The 21,207-nt window shown below is 41.1% G+C and overlaps 1 protein-coding gene across 2 annotated transcripts in view; it reads right to left on the bottom strand.

The window, feature by feature from the left end:
• CD109 (CD109 molecule) overlaps positions 1-21,207 on the bottom strand; it is a 70,838-nt gene that overhangs the window by 17,319 nt on the left and 32,312 nt on the right. For both annotated transcript variants that reach the window (XM_035109603.2, XM_035109604.2), the window contains exons 16-26: positions 17,171-17,245; positions 16,807-16,867; positions 16,407-16,536; positions 15,544-15,658; positions 11,927-12,040; positions 10,403-10,621; positions 8,767-8,908; positions 7,089-7,265; positions 3,440-3,521; positions 1,293-1,521; positions 197-362 (exon numbers count right to left, since the gene is read on the bottom strand). In XM_035109603.2, the coding sequence (XP_034965494.2) occupies positions 197-362; positions 1,293-1,521; positions 3,440-3,521; positions 7,089-7,265; positions 8,767-8,908; positions 10,403-10,621; positions 11,927-12,040; positions 15,544-15,658; positions 16,407-16,536; positions 16,807-16,867; positions 17,171-17,245 (1,510 nt within the window). The remainder of the gene's footprint in view (positions 1-196; positions 363-1,292; positions 1,522-3,439; positions 3,522-7,088; positions 7,266-8,766; positions 8,909-10,402; positions 10,622-11,926; positions 12,041-15,543; positions 15,659-16,406; positions 16,537-16,806; positions 16,868-17,170; positions 17,246-21,207) is intronic.

Here is a 21,207-nt window from a genome sequence, read left to right as displayed (position 1 = left end):
GACAATGTGTTGAAGGAAATTAAAAAGTGAGGAAAAAATACCCATGCCAAATTCTGCTTCCATCTGCCACCATTTTGCACCACCATTTTGGACCTCAGTTATGTCACATGGACCCTGGGGCTAGAAAGTGTGAGAACCCTGTGCTACCATAGTGGTTGTACCATCTGCAATTGTAAATTCAGCTGTCTTACACTACCTTGATGTTCTGATCTCTCATTCAGTAGGTCCAGAGCTCGCTTTGCTTCCACACTCTTTGCCAGCGATAAAGCATAAGTCACAAGGGCAAGCGTATGATTATCTGATATGCCTTCACTTAATTTAAATTCCAGAAAGTCCAATGCTTTTCTTATAGCATAGTCATACTGCAGAAAGAAAGATATGAAATAAGCTATGAACTCCCTTTAACCAAGCAAATGTTAAATTGCAATCTTAATACATTAATGTCAGGGTTGTGTGTATGCTGTAATTTCACAAAAAACAGAGAACGTTGGCTTGATCACATAATCCAGCAGCCTGAGAATCTTAGCTTTCTTTTTTAAAACAGCAAGTTTCTAGCTCTTATGGCTGAAAAGATGCTTGAAAGGGTGTGGGCAAGACCTGCTGAAATCTCAGGATCCAGATGATGCTTAGTGGAGATGGGGAGATTTCAGAGCCTTGTATAGCTCCTTGCACAGATCATGCAAACCACACAACAGAAAATATGCAATGAAAGGGGAAATACAAATTGCATTTTGAAGATAAATGAAAATAAAAACGAAGATGAACCCATTCCTGGTCTAACAGAAATATAATAGATCCTTCTTAACATGCAAGCACAAGTTGGACAGAGTTTGGGTTTATCCACACTTACCTTTTGCCTCCTCCCCCCTTCCAGGAAGAGGTCTGTGCTGAAACGCTCCATGTCCAAGTGGGGTTTTTCAACAAAAGCCTCCTCTTTAAAGCTTAATTAGAGCGACATCAATTCAGGTTTTCCGCAGATTAATGCTTGCTCCAATTCAGCTTCAAAGAGCAGGTTTCTCAGGGAAAGCTCCAGAGGAAGAAAAAAAAAGGGAGGTGCTCAATCTCAGAGCTTTAAATTGCGAACCATTGCCCGGAAAGAGCAAAGGAAAAAAGTGTGGATAAGCCCTTTGTCTAGCTGTTCCTTTAATCAGGACTGACCAACCTATTTTGGTCTGATGGACACATTCACCAATGCCTGTCAACTTTGGGGAGGCTCGGCCCTTTCAAATATTTTATTAGGGGCGCCAAAGGAACCTCGGCTCCTAGGAGTTGGCTTCTATGGTTATAACTACCTTATCTGTTTGGTACTCTAATAGTGCAGTCATAATATAAGCAGTAAGAGAGACAGAGCTGTTAGTTCCTCCTTGCAGTTCAGTATGCAGCACTCTCCCAGGCTCCTGGAATCCCCCATTGTGCTTCTGGTGTCTAACAATCCAAGCAGCTGTTGTCTCCAGGATAGATGAATCAATATCTATGAATGGCTGAGCTTGAATAAAACTCCTTAACACAAAAGCCGATAGCCTAGGGAGAAGTGAAGAATAAATATGTAGGAGTTAAACACTTCCACAGATCCAATTCTTTAATTTAACTTGCACAATTTGTTTAAGAAAATATCACAAATATATGCACTGGAAGGCTTAAAACAAGCCTTGCATGTGCTAATTGCACACAATTGGTACAATTTGTTTATTACATATTTTCATGAACATGTCTGGCCTTGTAAACTGTCTGAATACAAGACCATATGGGAACCATATGTAAGCTCCTCTGTGCTCTTTAGTGGAAATGCAAACTCTGAGTGCAGATAAATAAATAAAAGTATTTAGGGAATATACTACAACATTATGAAAAAATTCTCAAGTGTGAAACATGCAAAGCAGCTCTTAAAAAAGAAATACTGTACTTGGAAATAGCCAGCAGCTTTTTCTATTGAGAGAAGCGCTCATATTCCAAATTACAATGCAAGAACTACAGTGCAAAGTCAGAACAAGAACAAATGCTTCATCCTTCAAGAGTTCATAGCAGATGGCAACCAAGCATTCCAATCTTTAAAGTCAGATCATTCACTTTCCACCCCTCTCCTGAAATTATTTAGTGACCCACTACACTCCCACAGAGCCACACATTTGAGGGATAACCAGTCTCATTTAACTCTAATTAATGAAGGAGTTCATGCCACAGAGTAAGCTGTCCTGCCAGGCTTAGCTAGGTCACTTCCCTTCACCTCAGGAGGAAGGTAATCAAGCCTGTTCTTGTACCACTGTCTACCTTAGAAGCTCAACATGTGATGTCTGAACTGGTTGCTGCAGCTAACACTGCATGGCTCTAACAAGCCTTTCTTGTGTTCCTATCTCAATAATTTAGGAACTTTCACCACTGCACCACTGTAGCTAAGGCAATTACTGCTTGTGTTTTCTAATTATGGAAAAGCACATGAATCTGACTTTTAGAGAGTTTGTAAGTAAAGTATTTCTACCTTACCCAAACATGTGGTCTTTTTCTATGCTAGGGGAACGGGGGACTTTGGAAGGAACTCAGAAGAGCATATTTTAAAGGTCTAACAGCCTATATTCCTATGCTTTACTTTGCTGGATAATTTGTGATTTTAAATCTCTGGTGGGGTTCTCTCCCCAAAGATTACTTGACACAAACTTAGAACTTGGCATCCAGAAATTCTCTAATTTTTTCCCCTTGCCACCAACAACCATCAGATTGTCAAAGAAGAAGCAGTATTGCACACAAACACCTGCAAATGCCCGTAGGGGAAAGATGGGAAGGCAGATGAAATGATCTAGTTGCAAATACAGTGGAAACTCGGTTTATGCTTACCTCCGTTTACGAACGTCTCCATTTATGTACGCCGCAGACCCAGAAGTGTTTACATTCGGGTTCCGCGGCGTCGGATGCGCAGAAGCGATCTGCGCAGCGCGTGTGTGCGCAGAAGTGCTCTATTGGCGCTTCGCGCATGCGCAGAAGTGTGCCTTCGGCGCGCGAACGCCTCCGTGGAACGGACTGCGTTCGCAAACCGAGGTACCACTGTACAGCAGCAGCAAACTTAGCATCAACATGGCACAGTGTTGGGGGAAAAAAAGCTATACTAGACTGTAGGTGCAGCCATTCCAATTTGCCTTAGTGACTCTATATGTGCATTTTATGCCTAGTACTTGATGTGCAGCTATTAAAATTTGTAATCTGTAATCCTTGGGGAATCTGCAGATATCAACTACATTTTATACATTCTCTGGGCAATATGCAAGAACTGCATAGGAGGACCTAGGACGTGAGTCACAGGTGTACACATCCAGCTCTAAGAATTATAATAACTTAAGGCTAGTACATGACTCTGGTTTTGGCAGTTGGTTGCTGTATCAAAACATAATTGATGCATCTTGCCAACTACAAGACTATTAAAGATGCACGTTGTTTACTGAACACTTACCACGTGCTCCCAGAGTTGTCTTTGTTTCCAAAAGCACTGAAAGAACCATCATCTCTTTGATACAGAAGCTCTCTTTGGTATCCTGGAGAAATTAAATATGAGAACAGCATTGTATGACAGTTGGGCTGAGTTTATTCAATAGGTTTATCACCTCCCAACTAGGCATCCACTGCAGGGTAATTGGTGAACCTTATAGGAACCAAACTGCTACTCGTGCTTGATGGAATAATGCATCTCAACTACAAAAGAGTGTCTTATAAAAAGCAAGATCCATGAGAAATTTCTTATTACAGCGGGTTTACAGTAATTGACATATTACACAGAAAGAATTCAAATGCTGATTTATGTTTTTTATTACATTTATAACCCACTCCACCTGCCATTTTATCCTCACAACACTCCTGTGAGGTAGGTCAGGCTGAGAGAAGGCAACTGAACTCCTTCATAATCAAGCCCAATTATTATTCCCACTGCTAACAAACTGATTTTGAGACGCAATTACCCCTGGACTTATCTGATAAGATGAAATGTGAAATATACTTTTCTAGCTTAAAACTGTATTCAGGGAATTGCACTCACATTTTACTCTTCAGCATGCATGGGAGCAGATAAAGTGAATGACTTGTGTAATCTTACCAACAGAACCCATGTTATCTCAACCATGATAGTCCCATATATCCAGGGCCGGCTCTAGGTAGACCCCCAGTGGCGCAGGGCACCATGGCGCCGGCCCGCCAGGAGGGCGCTGCGAGCTGCGCCCGCCCGCTGGCCGGCCGGTTCGACGCGCAGCTGCGCTCACAGCAACAGCGCTGTGCCTGCCCGCCCGCCGCGCAGCAGCGCCTGTGGCAGCCACCCGCCCACCGCACTGGGAAACGGGGCCGGGGGGGGGTGCCGGAGGGATCCGTCACTCCACGGTGCCAGGGGCGCTTAAGACGGCCCTGCATATATTTATCTCTCCTGAGCACTCTTTAACTCTTGGATTTTGTTTTGTTTTTTAATCCAATATCCATATATATATTGTGCTAGCTCTGGTCCCAATCTGAAAGTGAAAAACCAGCAGAAGAAAGAAGTGGACAGAAGCATGCCAAGTAGAACAGAGCAGCTGCACTATCTAACTGGTGGGTGGGGATCACTGTTGTGTACCAGGAGAGAGAGGGGTGAGGGGGCAGGGAGATTGGTCTAGCGTAAAACACACCTGCTGAGCCAACCTAGTGCATTTCTGGAAGTGAGACAGAGGTGGAAACATTTAGGAAAATTAAAATCAATCAACCCAGATAAAGGGTGCAATTCACTTAGCACCTCTTTAACAAACAGTGGGGGGGGGAATCAGAGGGCCGGGCTTGGAAGCATAATCTCTCCTAGTTTGCACTTTAAACTACATATTGCCACCATTTCACTTCCCCAAACACACACACATGTAAAACAAACTGGCCAAAAGAGAACCATGTTTGTGCACTAAAGCTAAGATGTTTGTAATGCCTTTTGATTAGTCAATCCCTACAGTTTACAGACTGAAACCACCAACCCATATAAACACCTGGCAGAAACTTGTATCTCAAAATGTGTTTTAAAAAAAATACTTTTATGAAGTGATCAAATGAGCAAATGAATTAGCCCTTAGGAATAACTCGGCTGTTAGAATAAAAGCACAAGGTGATATTCAACTGTGTTTTATTCAGAGCAGACCCACTGAAATGAATGGACCCAACTTAGTTGTGTTCATTAATTTTAAGTGGTGGGTCTCCTCTAGAGTAAAACTTAGTTGAATACAACACATAACCTCAATGTGTGTAAATCAATAATTTAGAGTCACTTCATATTTTATAATCAACTTGGCTAGAGATAATCTCCTATGTAGCAAAAACACAAGTTTACCTTAATGGAGATTATGAACCTACCAAAAGTAAAGTGAGAACCAATGGATCCACTGGACAGTCTAGAAGCAATTATGATAAACTATAGAGGACACACCAGAGACATTTCACAGTTTAGACAGAAGCAAACCTGGGTTAGTCAACAAACATACACTAACAAAAAACAAAAAACTACTGCCAATCACTATTTCCTGAGAGGGTTCCTTACGATACCTGTCTCTGCTGCATTGACATTTCACATTTTAGAGCTATTATTTCCATTTTAAAAAAGCACACTTTAAAAATGTAATGCATGAAATGGCCACTGAGTCATTTACAAGTAGCTGTAGTATGAATTGCAATCCCAAACACACTCATTAGGATGCAAACACCTTCAAATACAGTGGGAGTTACTTCAGAGCAAAAGTGTGTAGGATTGAACTTTTAGGGAAGCTTTAGAAAGGAACATTGTATACTGTTTTCAAAGACTTGGAAATGTTCAAAAGGTGGTGTACTGCATGATCTTTATTGACAATGTAGCATAACAAAGGGCTATTCATTATCATCAAGCGAAGTATAGAAAAACATTTGTAAAGGTTGTTTTGGAGCGAGTACTTTTTAGGAATTTGGACATATGATATAAAGTTTATTTTATGCTACACTGGGTAGACTACGATCACGATGTATAAAAGAATATGTATGAATATAAGCCTTTCCAAAAGGACCGTAAGAAGCAACTGTACAAAAGAAAAGAAAACAAGATGGAGAGAAGTATTTTTCTATTTTAAAATCAAAGCTATTCCATGATAGCTTTTATTCTGGCTGCAGAAGAATGCAAAGAAACATTGTAAATCCCAAAGCCAAGCATGATTTAAGTTAAACAATGTATCAATGAATGACAAATTTAACAATACAGTTATGACTCATTTAAAAATAGCTTTAATAAAACTAATGTTTGGAGAAGTTAAAAACATTATGATAGTATAAATCAATCTACAGTGAGTGACAGATTGCTTGCAAACTTCAAAGAAGTTGCTTAATAAACAGATGTTCATTATTTTTGAAGCTAACTATGTAACTTTAGGGTGGCCAAAGTCCAGTTGTCAGGCCAAATACAACCCATGGAGTTCAGGAAAGCAAACAAAATCGTTTCTGTTGTCGGTGGCCTTTGTTCCTTCTTTGTGGGAGACTGATCTGGGATGCGAGTCCAAATTTAGTTGTAACATGACAGTACCAAAGTCAACAGTCCTACACTGGAGATTAAATCTGCCCAATTGTGTTCAAAAAGGATGCAACCTATGTGGTGCAAGAGCAATTTGGAAGTCAGGACTGTGTATATCACAACTCTACTTAAGTAAAGAAGAAACAGATAATATGGTTTGGGGTGAGAAAACTAGCTTCCTCAGATTCTCAGAGTTTTTTTTCTTTTTATGTTTCCAGTTGTATTAGGATTCCCAAGGTACAGGTAAACTGAGTTTATTGCAAAACTATGCTTAAACCATGTGTGTGTGGGCAATGTAGAATTTGAATTACCTTGTTACACACTTTACAGGAGGTGTTACAGTCCTGGTCATTTCTTATTGTGACAGCTACTACTGGCAAGCCTTCAGGGTTCACAAAATTGTCTCAGACAGTGTTTTGCAATTTTCTGCCCATTCTGCCCCTCTATCTATCCATCACGCATCTGAGGCGTGGATAAGGAAAAAGGAAACCAGCAGGAGGCATGATATCTCCCATCAAACCTTAATAGAAACCTACAGTAAATGGCAGGCTCTTCTCCAAAAACAGATTCTTACCTTCTCTCATATATGACATAGCTTTTGATTTAACTCTGGGCTTCAGGTCTCCTGCTTTGGCCAGATAGTCCAGAACATAAATATTGGGTGCAAAATTGATCATATTCTGTTCCCCACAGCCATAAGGCATCTTGATCAGTGACTCCAAACCGCTGATAGAGGGGCCAAGGATGTCTCCTGAAAGATACAGTTCATAAGACAACATAACAGAAATTCCAGTAGAGAAATGTGGAAGGTTGAGTCAATCAACTTTGTGAGTTTTCTTTTAAGCTCAAGAAAAAACATTGGATCACTTCTAAAGGAGAGCCTAATACCGTATATTCATGCACTTCAATGAAGCGGACACACAATAACTGAAATTATCATACATATGCAGTACACTATATCACTTCTGCTGATAATGTGAGTTTAGGGAATGGGCCAAGAGTATTTGAGGCTGCAGCATTGCTGAAATTTACCAAGTGCAGACCTGATTAATCTCCTGGATATGAGACCACTAGGAGCTCAACAGAAAACAAAATATAATAAATCAATGTCTTTTTCAAATTTGATGGTAATAACATATAAAACTGAAGACCAACAAAAAAAACCCAGAAATGTCCAGGAGGTATACAATACTCTACAGAGCTATGCTAGTATGTTAGCAGTGTCTGAAACTCCCATAGTTCTAAGTGCATTTTGCAACAGGGAATTTCATTAGCCTGAACAGTTTCTGAGCTGCAGTATGGAAGGAGGACCTTTTCCTGCCTCCCCACTTCCAGCTACTCTCTGAAGACTGGACAAGAGACCCTGTTAAGAATATTAAGGTGATGGGCAGGGGAAGGATTAGACCAGGCATCCCCAAACTTCGGCCCTCCAGATGTTTTGGACTACAATTCCCATCATCCCTGACCACTGGTCCTGTTAGCTAGGGATCATGGGAGTTGTAGGCCAAAACATCTGGAGGGCCGTAGTTTGGGGATGCCTGGATTAGACCATGTGAAAAATGAACATAATATTTTAGCTGCAGTTCATTGTGTGGCGATACCCCGAACCCTCCCCGGAATAAATTAAGACACAGGACACATTGCATAAGGTTAATGGGCGTAGAAGGCCTGAAAAAGAGAGAGGCCGATTCCCTGCCGCACGCTCGCTTAAATCAGCAAGCCGCGCCCCCTTGGAATGTCCTGATTGGATGTGCCAAGGGAGTGCCACGGCCGGGAGCCGGCCAATGGGCTCGGGGGAATGGCAACCATTCCCCCATCACGTGTAGGCTTCGTGGCGCCCACAATCTCCCCTCCTCCTACGGTGAAGGGACTTTTTCAGCTTTGTATTATTGTTATAAAAAAGCGTGCCTAGACATTCCATTGTTGCGCCCATAACCTAGGTTTAAGGTGCCATTTAGCTCCTAGCTTTCATATCTCAGTTTCCAACACTGAATGTTAGCAATAAAAAAGGAGGCTGAAATTAATGAGTTACATGAGAAATAGCCTGCACAGCTTTTCCTTTTCATTGACATGGAACACTTCCACCTATTCTCAAAGGCAAGGGATAATTTATCTATTCAAAACCAGTCATGAAACCATACCAGTAACAAAATAACTTGCATGCTGAATAATTCAGCAATCAATTAGAGCACACTCTTACTGATATTTTAGTTTCATATTTACTTTTTATTTCCCAGCAGACCAATGCTTACCAATAACTGTGACTTGCACTCTTTCACTGCCAGGTACTACATCAGAGGGGAAAGTGAAATTAAGTCTTTTTGTTTCAAATCCTATTCTTTTGGATAGGTCCAAAAGAATTGTTTCTGAATGAGACTGTTCTAATCCCTCAGCCTGCAAAAAAATAAACAAAGACTAAATACATGTCCAATAATTATTAGGTATGGTAGTTCTTTGTGCACTTCCCTCAGTATCAGGGGCCTCTATGAATCTCATTGTGCAATCCTGTACCCACTTAGCTGGGATTAAGCACCACCGAACTCAATGGAAATAACATCTGTGTAGACATTTGTATAGGATTGCACTGGCAGTGCTGATATTGGGAAATGAAGCAAAAATGTAACAATACATATCCCCGTGGATTTTTGCTTCACAAGAGTTCACATGTGCAGTATTAATCTTGCATAACAAGTTATCCAAATTGCATCTTATGACAATATATAAACTATTTTCAAGACTAATAAATTTCTGCCACGAAGTTTTCCGCAACAGAGTTCGGTCTTCTTAATACTTAATAATTGCTTAATGCAAAGGTTTTCAAGGAGCACAATTTAAGCCTATTTTTTGTGCAGAAAACAACTATAAAACTTCTTCACATTTTTATTTAAACAATTTCCAATTACATACTGCTTAACACTGTAGTTTGTAAGTGGTGCACAACTTCCATGTCAGTCTTGGTTCATGTTGAACCCAAACATACCCTAAGGGCCAGTTCAGATATAAACATGTCTGACTTCATAAACAATTGTTACAGGTAGGTAACTGTGTTGGTCTGACGTAGTGGGGGGGGATCGGAAAAAAATCCTTCCAGTAGCACCTTAGAAAACAACTAAGTTTGTAATAGGTATCAGCTTTCGTGTGCATGCACTCTTCTTCTTCTTTTTAATTTTTTGTTTCATAAATAATGATCTACTAAATTAATGTGCCATGTACTTTACAAAATAGTTCTAGTATTTGTGTATTACACCTTTATGTGCAGAAATAAGTGTTTTAAGTCTCAAGGTCTGGAAGGAAACAACCGATCTGAAGCTGTGGTGTGACTGGCCTGGTTCAGACATAAAGCTAAACCATGCTGAAAAGGGAACTTAATACTAGAAAAATGAGGAACAGAGAGAATCTAAAATTGACAGATTCTTCCATCTCAAGCTATGCCCAAATGCAAACACTGACTATCACCAGTTTTAGATATATCAATACCAAGCAGTGTTCCATTAATGTAATTTCCTCAGAAACCAAGGAGACTTATTTCACAGCAAATGTGTTATGGCTGAGATATTAATTATGTAACCTTCAACATGAGATGTGTTAGAATCATTATTTTCCTGTAGCAATGTTTCTTCTTCTCAATATTGCTAATCCTTTTATCAGATTCTGTCTTCCCACTTCAGTTTTGTCCTGTCTGCATAGAGACCATGTTTCTTCTGTGTTCTATGCAGAACCTAGACACAGCTCCAGAGTTAAGCACACATTGGGTTCTTACAACACTCAGATCATCACTCCCTTTAGAAACTTCCCGTAAATACTTAAACTAATTATCAACTGCGTGCAACTTTTAAAAGTGGTTCATCCATCGCACAAACAGCTTGTGTAAATAATGATTTAAATTACCTTCACTAATACTTTCTTTAAGAGAGCATCAGAAGCAATGGGAGATATTGCCGTCACTCTGATGGGAATCTCTCCAATTTGCTTTGGCTTGATCGGAAAAATAACAGTCTTCGCAGCTTCATTTGGTACCCATACTGATCGCTGGTTTCCCATGGCATTTATATCATTAGAAACAATAAGGATTTCAAAGGTGTCACTTGTATCAAGGGTCACCGTAACCTATAAAAAAAGTGGTTAATTAACATATATTTTGTGCTACTAGGAAAGACATTTAATGTGACATTTAGCAGGAGGCACAGAAAGGATTTAACATAGATGTGACTACTACCAATTATAACGTGGGTGTGCCCGTCAGGATACATCAACCTTAGAGTACCCAGCAACACTCAAGAAAACACAAACAAGAAAAAAGGGAGTGGGCAACTGGGAACTAGGAGAATTGAAAGTGAGACAAATATGACACCAGGAGATAGAACAGAGAAAAGAAGAAAGTGCAGAGTAAATGTCAAAGGCAAAATAACATGTGAAACTTGTGCAAATGGAGGCATTTTCTGCTAAGGCAAAGTCACACTTAGCTATAACATTCTGTATTGTACCAAAAACAGTCCATTTGGCATCAAAATTCAATCAGCGCTTTTGTCCAAGCCCATCCATACAGCATGATTCTATGCATGTTTAAAGGTAAAGGTAAAGGGACCCCTGACCATTAGGTCCAGTCGTGACCGACTCTGGGGTTGCGCGCTCATCTCGCATTATTGGCCGAGGGAGCCGGCGTATAGTTTCCAGGTCATGTGGCCAGCATGACAAAGCCGCTTCTGGCAAACCAGAGCAGCACATGGAAACGCCGTTTACCTTCCCGCTGTAGCGGTTCCTATTTATCTACTTGCATTTTGATGTGCTTTCGAACTGCTAAGTTGGCAGGAGCTGGGACCGAGCAACGGGAGCTCACCCCGCCACAGGGATTCGAACCGCTGACCTTCTGATCAGCAAGCCCTAGGCTCTGTGGTTTAACCCAAAGCGCCACCTGGGCATGTTTACTCAGCTGCAATTCTTACTGTGTTCAAGGTAGCTTAATCCTTAGAACATCTGCGTAGGTTCACAGCCTAAGCCAAAACAAAAAATTTGACAAAATCCTATTGCAAAATGACCCCCTTCCCCTGCCGCCCCCTAGGATCAGTAGCTGATAAACTTAAACAGTCTATCTCTGAATCCATGCTCCAGCAAGACAGTGAACTACCCCAGAAAAGGTTAACCAAGAGCTGGCAACAGTAAAGATAAGGCAACTACAAGACATCATGGGCAAAATCCAAAATTGTGTGCATGGACTTCCTCTCACACAACTGGACTTCCCCTTGCTTTCCTCACCCTACACACACCCCAATTTGCTCCAGAAGGTTGGGTGCATGCAGGCAAGGGTGCAGAGAGCAAATGTAAACTGTTGTGTGAGGACTCCATTCTGCTCACGTACAGACACCATTGGATTCCACCTAATATTAGAAAATGAACAAATGAATGAATTTTTACCTCAGTGCCTTCTTTCAAATAATTAAAGAGGTTTACTTCCAAAACAATCTCTTCTCCTCTTGTAACACTAGGAGGAAGGTTTAAGGAAACAAAAAAGGGCTGGAAGACTTCTAACTGAAAAATATAAAAAGTTATACAACAGTGAACCCTTGTGGTGTATAGGTTAGTTGTTCAGCAGAATACAATTTAAATGTAGATTGTTTTTGATTAGAACGTTTCACAACAGACCTTGACCACTGGCCAGTTAGGATTTAATTGACTAAAAACAAACATCAGTATGCTAAGAAATGGGGGGATGCAACTTTCACATAGCAAATTTTGTAGGTCTTGCACTTCTTGAAGTACCTCAGCCGGCATGCTAGAAGCTGACATATAGCTGCACAGATTGAATATGAGGCTCCAAAACACAGCTGCCCCATCTCTCAACTCGCACACATACAAAGATGTGTCTCTTTCACAACTACGGCACTCTTATACGTATGCCCAAGACAGCATTTAATCCCTGAACCTTGCATAGCTACAGTATGAGATAGTTCTTGGGGCACATCTCCTACACTTAAAAAGGAATTTACTGTTGCCTGTATTAGAATAACTTTAGGTGCTGGTTCAAGAGCAAAATCTAATTTACTGAGCACATTTGATTAAAGTAAGTCAAAGACTGTAGCTGTTGTGATACAAGTAGGGTTGCCAACCAGATATTATTTGATTGGCCTGACCAGAAGAGCTATGTTATATCAGGCAATAAGTACTAGCACCCAAAAGGCACTGAGCTCCAAATCCTGCCAAAGTCTACCCCACCCAGATTATTCCAGGCTCCAAAGCTGATATGCCAGTTTCTGCCCAACTTCACTCCATCTCTACCCCCGTATCACTAATATTTTGAAAATGGAAGTTGTCCATCCTGTAATCCACTGGGGCTCTTTGCACATGTGTAAGGGATAGCGTGAATAAAGAATGGCTTCCCCCCATATTTTCAGGCAGCAGTCCCACCGGTCAATATATTCCAAAATAGACTGTGATATGGTCAGTAGAGTTGTGAATTATGTTGTTTTTAATTAATACCAGATAAGGCTCATTCCTAAACCCTGTAAGCTTATTAACACTGTATCTATAAAGCCTGTGCTCAGTTATATGTTTTTGTAAAAATATTATTTGCATGTGTCAATGTATAACATGTTTTCACCATATGGAACTTTAAATATAAACTGAGCAATCCAACAATGTACAGGGGGAAAATTAAGTCATTGTGAGAAGTGAAGTGGAATCTTGGCTACAGATTCTTTAAAGACTACTCAACAGTTGGCACATTCAGCCAAGCGTGCACTTTCATAAAGTCAGAAATCACCAAGATTGATCAATCTCTGCCAAACTACATTCAGGGGAAAAAGGAATATTGACCTCAATCTCAAATGAACTTGAAATAAAAGTTAATATCCAGATCCAAATCCATGAATGAGGTGATTCTCATAATCAAAAGTGTTGTTTTCATATATAACTGTCAGATGGAAAGCCTGGACCCCAAACCTCAACCACTCTTGTTTGATTATATCAGATTTGATGCTGAATATTGTTCAAGAGCTTCGCAAATAAGTATATTTTTATGTAATTTATTTTAGAAGAAAAATAAACTTATATACAGTGGTACCTCAGTTTTCAAACGTCTCCATTGATTAACATTTCGGAATGCGAACGCTGTAAACTCGAACGTGCCAGAAACCAGAAACATGGCTTCCGTACTGAGTTTTCCATATTGAGATTTCTGTTTTGAGGACTCCATTTTGAGTTTTCAGTTTTCAAACATTTCGAACTCGAATGGTCTTCCGGAACGGATTACGTTCAAAAACCGAGGTGCCACTGTATTACCTGATCCTAAAACAGGGCGGGGGAACCTTTGGTCCTCCAGATGTCAATGAGACTACACCTCCTATCCTCCCTGACCACTGGCCATGCTGTCTGAGGCTGAGAGGGATTAGAGTCCAACAACAGCTGGAAAATTGACAGAACTTGTTGGGAGATATGGCATTGGGTTGGATCCTTAGTCTTGGTGGGAAGCAGGGCTTGGGAGTCAGTCCCCTTCTATAAAAAAAAAAATAGGGTACCCCGTTAAAGGGATCCAAGGGGGGTTGCTTCTGTCCAGATGCCGAGATGGCTGTCCTGGTATGACTGCCTGGAACTGATGTATATCATAGGGCAACCCTTAACCCAAGCCCAACCCAACCATTATGCTACCTGCAGTAGGGCTGCCTGATTCAGCGTACATACCCACTTCCTACACCCAAGCCTACATACATCTGTAATCAATAAAGTTGTGGTCTATTTGAACCTAATACTTTGTCCTGTCTCTTTATTTGTCATCCTTCTCTGGGCCCTGGCCAGGCGCAGGCTCCCTGCACCTGGGCACGCAATACATTTGTGGGCTCACCAATGACTCTCTCCCAAACCAGCACTTGCCAAGTCAGAAGCATGATCACCACTTCTGCCCAGGGAAAATCCTCAACAAGATAACAGTAGGTCTGGGATACCTCTGCAATGCTTTCTTATTGAGTCTCTTTTTGGGGGTGGTAATCAAGAGCAACACCAGCAAGACAAAATGGCAGTATTGCTCTCTCACATCCCTCCTAGTTGGCTGGCGTACCCATTATCATTGAAGCTTCCTGGATTTCCCCTAATTTTGCGCTAGTGAGCCTGGTGGATTCTTTTGCCAGGGACCTGAAACCTCACTAGCTCTTTTAGAGGGGGTGGCTGTAGTAATGTGAGGGTTTGCAAAAGGTTCAGCCTGCAGCCTGATTAAGGAAAATCAATCCACCCAGGCTGAAGAAACTGGGCATTTCTGCTCATCCGCCTTTTTGGTGCAATCCTACAAAACCTTACACAAAAGCAAGTTCAATGGGACTTATTCTCAGAGTAGATATAGGAGCGCAGTCCTAATAATGCTTCCCAACTCCTTATCTAGTAAATACATTAAGTAAACCTGCTTTTGGGCCACTACATACCAACGTTTTAGTGACATTCCACTGCTTCTGCTGCTCTGAGGGCACAAACCAACAGCCGTTTTCTGTCATTAGGGAGTTAGGGTTCTGAGATATCCCATATTATTTAGGGAATAGGACACATCACTAAAGTAGCAAAAGGTTGTATTTATTTTGAAGTATGTTTTTATAATGATGCTTTCAACTCATCCTAACCCTATTATTATTTTTCTTAGATTAGAGTGCCCTCTAGTGCCTAACTATTTCCTGCAGTCTTTTCCTTCGTCTGATCTTTCCTGTTTCCTGAGAAAGCTTTTCTTGGGAGGCAAGGATAGGCTACAAACCCAACTTGCCATTGGGCTTATAACAATAAGACTCTTCTAGCCCTTTTCCTGATGCTAATTCTCTTCTCTTGCTCTGTTCTCCTCCACTGCTTTCCCCATCCCTGTGGTTTAAATGGCAACTGAGGCAATGTTAAAGGCACCAAATATCTGAAAAAGATGCCCTTCGCCTTTGGAATGACCTCAGTTTCTGAGCTGTGTCTTCTCACCACCACATGGACATGGTATTCTTGGCAGATGAAGTCACACTTCTATGCTCAGGGTTCTACAGAGGGGTGAGGTGTATTTGCACTTGAATTTCTGTTACCTCAATAGGTGTTTTCATCACACCCAGTCCAAGGTTTTCAGATATTATAAATGCACTAGCTATCCAGGTAGTAATGGTATCAGGAACAGTGACATTCAGTGTTGTTTCAGTCGATCTAAAAATGAAAAGAAAACAGAAATTAATTTCAGAAGGATAAACATTGACAATGGTCAGTAAATCTAGGCTGATTTTCCTGGTGGAATAATGAATGATTTGCTAAATCTAGTTAATGGTTTGAGGAAAGATTTGCAAAGGTACAAATGAAGGCTATGCCTTCAGTTTCTACATAAGGTCCATGGTTCTATTCATATTTTATGAGAGAAGGGTGCTTGCCACATACATATTGGTGTTTTGGAGTGGAAGACACTTTGAAGCGGTAAGCAAAAATATATGTTTGTAAGCATGCAGCGGAAAGGACACACGCTAAAGGATCCAAGATTGGCAGCATACCCCTAACATATGCTCACTACTTGCTACAAATATGCACTTCTGCTTTACACTGTGCTTGATGTTTTAATTTGGTGGAAGCTGCCCAAAGTGGCTGGGGCAACCCAGTCAGATGGGTGGCATATAAATAAATGCTTGTTGTCGTTACACTTTACGGTGTTCGTCACTCAAGTATGAACCAGCTTCTAAGAGTATTTTGCCCTTTTCCCTTATTTGTAACACTAGAAAACATTGTTTATAACTTTCTTCAAGAATGGGCTGTACTGCATATCAGTGCTTGGCAGAGATGCCCATTTGATGGGAAACTCTTCAACGGAAGTATTAAAAGCTACAGAGAAGTTCCTTCCGCTGGTAATACATTACATTAACTGTTCTCTGATAAGAATGGATATGTAAAGAAAGCCCTTTCTGTTTACCTTGTTGTGATTTCACGCCAAATCCATGTCTCTGGAAAATTTGTCCTTATATGGGGATTTTCAAAACCAACAGACTCTCTTGTGGGCTCCAGATGATGCTGAAAGTCTAAAGCTGAGCTATAATCCATAACTGCGGGGGGGGGGGGGGAGAGAGAGAGAGAGAGAGAGAGAGAGAGAGAGAGAGAGAGAGAGAGAGAGAATACTGTAACATTCTCTTCATATAATTCCAGTGTTTAGAATCTACACTGTATCCTAAATTGTGTCACTCTTTTTCAACACTTTATATATAATTTTATTTGCTTAATTGAAATAAACAAAAGAAAGGAACACTTGCTTTATGTTCTACATACATCGCATGAGCCAAAACCAAAGAATTATACTTGATGTGACTTTTACTTACAGCCTTCATAGTTTTCATCTTCTGGAAGGCTGGCATCAGTCAATACCCAGAGTTTGCAATTCTAAACACAATATATAAAAATAATTTTTAATTTAAAAATGATGAACCATTTTGTCAACCTACATTTTATTTCTTTTTAGCATATTTTAAAGCATGCATAAACAAACAACATTTTTAGTTTAGAAAATAAAAGCTAGTTTTGTGTGGAAGAAAGTCAGTATCTACAGAGGACTGAGTTTTCTTCTCTTCAATTGCATCTGAAAACACAAGCATACTAATGAATGCTGAGTAACCCTTACTAAACTTTTATTTTCTTTGATACAACAAAACAATGGAAAAGTACATATGCATTTTAAAACTGTACCTGAAAGACACCATATGAACTTCTGGCTGCTCCATAATCAAGTCCTCTATTATATAAACTTAGCTCATGGTGAACCTAAAATAATAGTAATAATAATACTTAGTTTTCATAGGAGAAACCAAAATAAATTCCATTAATCATGATCACATAGATCTTGTTTTAACAAAGAAAATTCTACTTAGCAAGAGCCTTATCTGTAAGAATAACAAAGCAAAAATTGTAGGACACAATAATAATAAAAGTTGACAATGTTATCTGCCACCTAGTTGTTAAGATACCTTAAAATTGAGTATATACAGAATTGTTAACAAAATCCTTGCAAAAATACAATGGGAATCAATAAAAATGTTTTTTCACTTCCCCTGTATCTCTACCACTTACGACAGGTTTGTCAATAGTTTCTCACTTTTTCTACACCATGCATAATTTTATACATCTCTATCATATCCCACTTTATTCACTATATTTCCAAACTAAAAAGCCTAAAATGTTGCAACCTTTCTTCATGGGGAAGTTGCTCTAGCACCTTGATCATTTCAGGTGCCCCTTCCTTTTTAAAAAAATAATTTTTATTGATTTTAGTATAAACAAAACAAAACAAAACACACAATATATATTCCGTCCTCCTGCCCTCCCTCCCCCCACAAGTCCACTTCTGCCACCAGTGAGACCCGTAGGCGTTGAGAGTCAAAGGCGGTCCATTTTAAAGCTGAGTTTGTCCTCCCCCCCTCCTCCTCCCCCCCATCCCCCCCCCTGCCACCAGGAGGACCGGGATGGAGGAGTACTGAGGTTCAGATTTCCCCCAGATAATCCTTCAACATACACATACAAACAAACACATATTTTTTTCCATTCTTTTTTTTTTTAACATTGTATTTTGTGACTTCCTCGAAGGTCTTCTTCCTGGACTTCTTAATTTCTTATTTTGATTATAGCGGGTTTTCTATACTTAATTCAAAATCTTTTCCTAAAAATACTCACTTTGTTCTCCTCCTTCTTCGTGCCGCCTCCCCACGAGTCCCCTCCTGCCACAAGAGGAACCCGTGGGGTGCGGCCTTCCAAAGGATATCCATTTTTATGTCTGGGTTTCCCTCCACCTCCTCCTCCCCCCTCAAAGCACCCCCTGCCACCAGGTGTCTCTGAGCAAAGAGAGGAAGAAAGGCAGCTCTCTGCCCAGACACCAATCTAACACAAATTTGTTTAATACAAATCTAAAAAAATTTCCCTCAGCCATTCCTCTTCCTCCCTCCAGAAAACTCAATTTTTATGAACAATCATTTCTCTAATCGACATCTTAACATTATACTTTTAAACGCTCTCCTTCCCCCCCCCCCTCGGTGACTTCCCCCCAATTGGATCAACATTTCCTTTAACAAGCCAAAATTATTCAACCAACATAAATTCCTCTTAACTAAGGCTCTCAACCCACACCACATCTTTCCCATTTGCACCTCCATACCTCTGTCCCCCCCTTCTGCACTTCCCACCCCTCATTCACACATCTCCAAATTTCAGTCCCTCCAGGTTCCTCATTTTCTTGCATCTTCATTTCACTTTGTTGCTCAAAAACCACATCTTCTCTCTTTCCCAATCCTTGTTGTGCATCATCCAGAACATGTTTTTTATATTCCACATCAGTTTCAGCATTGTTCTCTGTATCTTTTTTGTTTGACTTGATCTCGCATTCAGAATTATCCTCTAAGTCCTGATCTTGAGCCACAGTCTCTAAACATGGTATGCTGGAATGTTGCAGTCTCTTGTTGATGTCTTTCAGAATTTGCAAGTAGTCCAACACCGCCTCCTGGAAGGCTGGTGAATATGTTGTATTCATTTTTTCTCTTAACCACAAGCAGACAGGAGATTAGGAGACAAAAGGCCCTGGAAATTTCCATACCTCACGGTCGCCTCCATTTTGACTGTTTCATCTCATTGACTTTCACTTTCTCATGCATCCAATCATAATTCCAATTATCTCAACTTTGACTTCTTCTTGTAACAAATTGTGTCGTTTAACAGCAGGTTTGTAAATTTTTCTGTTCTTTTGACAGCTTTGACAGCTTTTGACAGCTGTCAAAGCACTTTCCCCCTTATTCTTGCTGAACCTCAAGGGGTGCCGGCTCCGAGGGCTGGAAAGGGTTAGCAAAGTCTTTCTTTCTCTCGGTTTCTACAATCAGTTAATCCCTTTTGGCTTTGGGATATTAATTACGCTTCCTGATTGTCCATTAGGAAGAGATCGACTTCCTTTTTTTTTAAGTCTCTTCCTATTTAATCCAAAAAAAAAATCCGAATTTTTTTCTTAAAGTCCAATAGGGATTACTTACTTTTTTAGTCCAATCTTAGGTTTTCTTTGGAAGAACCCACCGCTGACAGACAGAGGACTCGAGGCTTCGCTTTCTCGGAGGCAATGTTTTTGTCCAAAATGGCTCCCGCAACTCCACTCCGCTGGCTCTCAGGGACTCTACTGCGTCCCTGGGCAACGGAGGAATCGCCGGTTTGGAGCCCGCTGGACCTACGCGCCCGGGACACTCTTCCCGGGGTTCTTGCGGGGAATCCACTCGCCCTGCGGAATCCCCCCCCCCACGATGCCAGGGACTGCGGAGCTTGCAGTCCCTGCGTCCTCTTGGCGGCGCGACGGACCGGAAGCTCAGGTGCCCCTTCCTGTACCTTTCCCACTTTTTGAGGTGCTGGAACCAGAACGGTACAAACTTTTACTCTCTAATGCTTTTTGCCATCCCATACTATAAGAAGGCCACTCCTGAAACTTCCGACTTCAGGAAGGTTGGGAAGTACCACTCTTGTAATAATCTGTTACTTATATGCTCAGCTTTCCTGAAAACCTCTCCTACACACTAAAGTATAAAGTTGGCAAGTTTGCAAGAACTGTAGATAGGGGTCAGGAGGAAGCAGGAAGCACCAGCATTGTTCTGTCTCTCATTCTACTTCCCACAAAAGGAATATATAATTCTCCCCAATTCTTGTTCTCAAGCTATGAAAACGGATTCTTCCCATTCTTTGCTTCTTAGGCCCACTTCATGGAGGCATGGTTGAAACAAATAACATAAATTGTCACATTTGCTTCAAGAAGACTTTAGGCATGCCAGCAAACCATTCCCCCCACACAATGTGGTGTGTGTGTTTTGCTGACTAGTTTAGAAGTCAGCCCGAACCACGTCAGAACCACTTTACATAAAATGGCTTCCCAATCAAGATAGCAACCCATGCAGTTTGCATTAAAGGCAGTAGCCATGGGTGAATGGGGAAAGACAGTGATTGCAGAAAATGAAGCTTTGTTCTCTTAGCAAAGAGAAACATATGAGAATTATCATGCACTTCAAAAGAATGAAATCTACAGGTATCAACTCAGTGTGGGTTGATTGTTTTACTTTAACAGTATAAAGTGGTACCTTGGTTTGCAACTGTTTTGGATTACAACCACCTCAAACCCAAAAGTGTGTGTCCCTTTTTTTGGATAAGGTAAAGGTAAAGGGGCCCCTGACCATCAGGTCCAGTCGTGTCCGACTCTGGGGTTGCAGCGCTCATCTCACTCTATAGGCCGAGGGAGCCGGCGTTTGTCCACAGACAGCTTCCAGGTCATGTGGCCAGCATGACAAAGCTGCTTCTGGCGAACCAGAGCAGCACACGGAAACGCTGTTTACCTTCCCGCCGGAGCGGTACCTATTTATCTACTTGCACTTTGATGTGCTTTCAAACTGCTAGGTTGGCAGGAGCTGGGACCGAGCAATGGGAGCTCACCCTGTTGTAGGGATTCGAACCGCCGACCTTCTGACCAGCAAGCCCTAGACTCTGTGGTTTAACCCACAGCGCCACCTGGGTCCCTTTTTTGGATAAGAACCCATTTTTTGGGATTACAACCATTTATTTATTTTTGGAGGCCCCATCGGCAAAAGCGCACCGTGGGTTACAACCTGTTTTGGTTTACAACCGGACCTCCGGAACGGATTATGGTTATAAACCAAGGTACCACTGTAATGGCAAAACTCACAATCAAATCTAATAGCTGCTTCTACACAGCTCTA

Source organism: Zootoca vivipara, chromosome 3 (assembly GCF_963506605.1).
Source record: "Zootoca vivipara chromosome 3, rZooViv1.1, whole genome shotgun sequence".
In the NCBI taxonomy this organism is placed as follows: domain Eukaryota; kingdom Metazoa; phylum Chordata; class Lepidosauria; order Squamata; family Lacertidae; genus Zootoca; species Zootoca vivipara.
The sequence above is the reverse complement of the archived record's forward strand: the minus strand, read 5'-3'. Positions and strand labels throughout refer to the sequence as shown.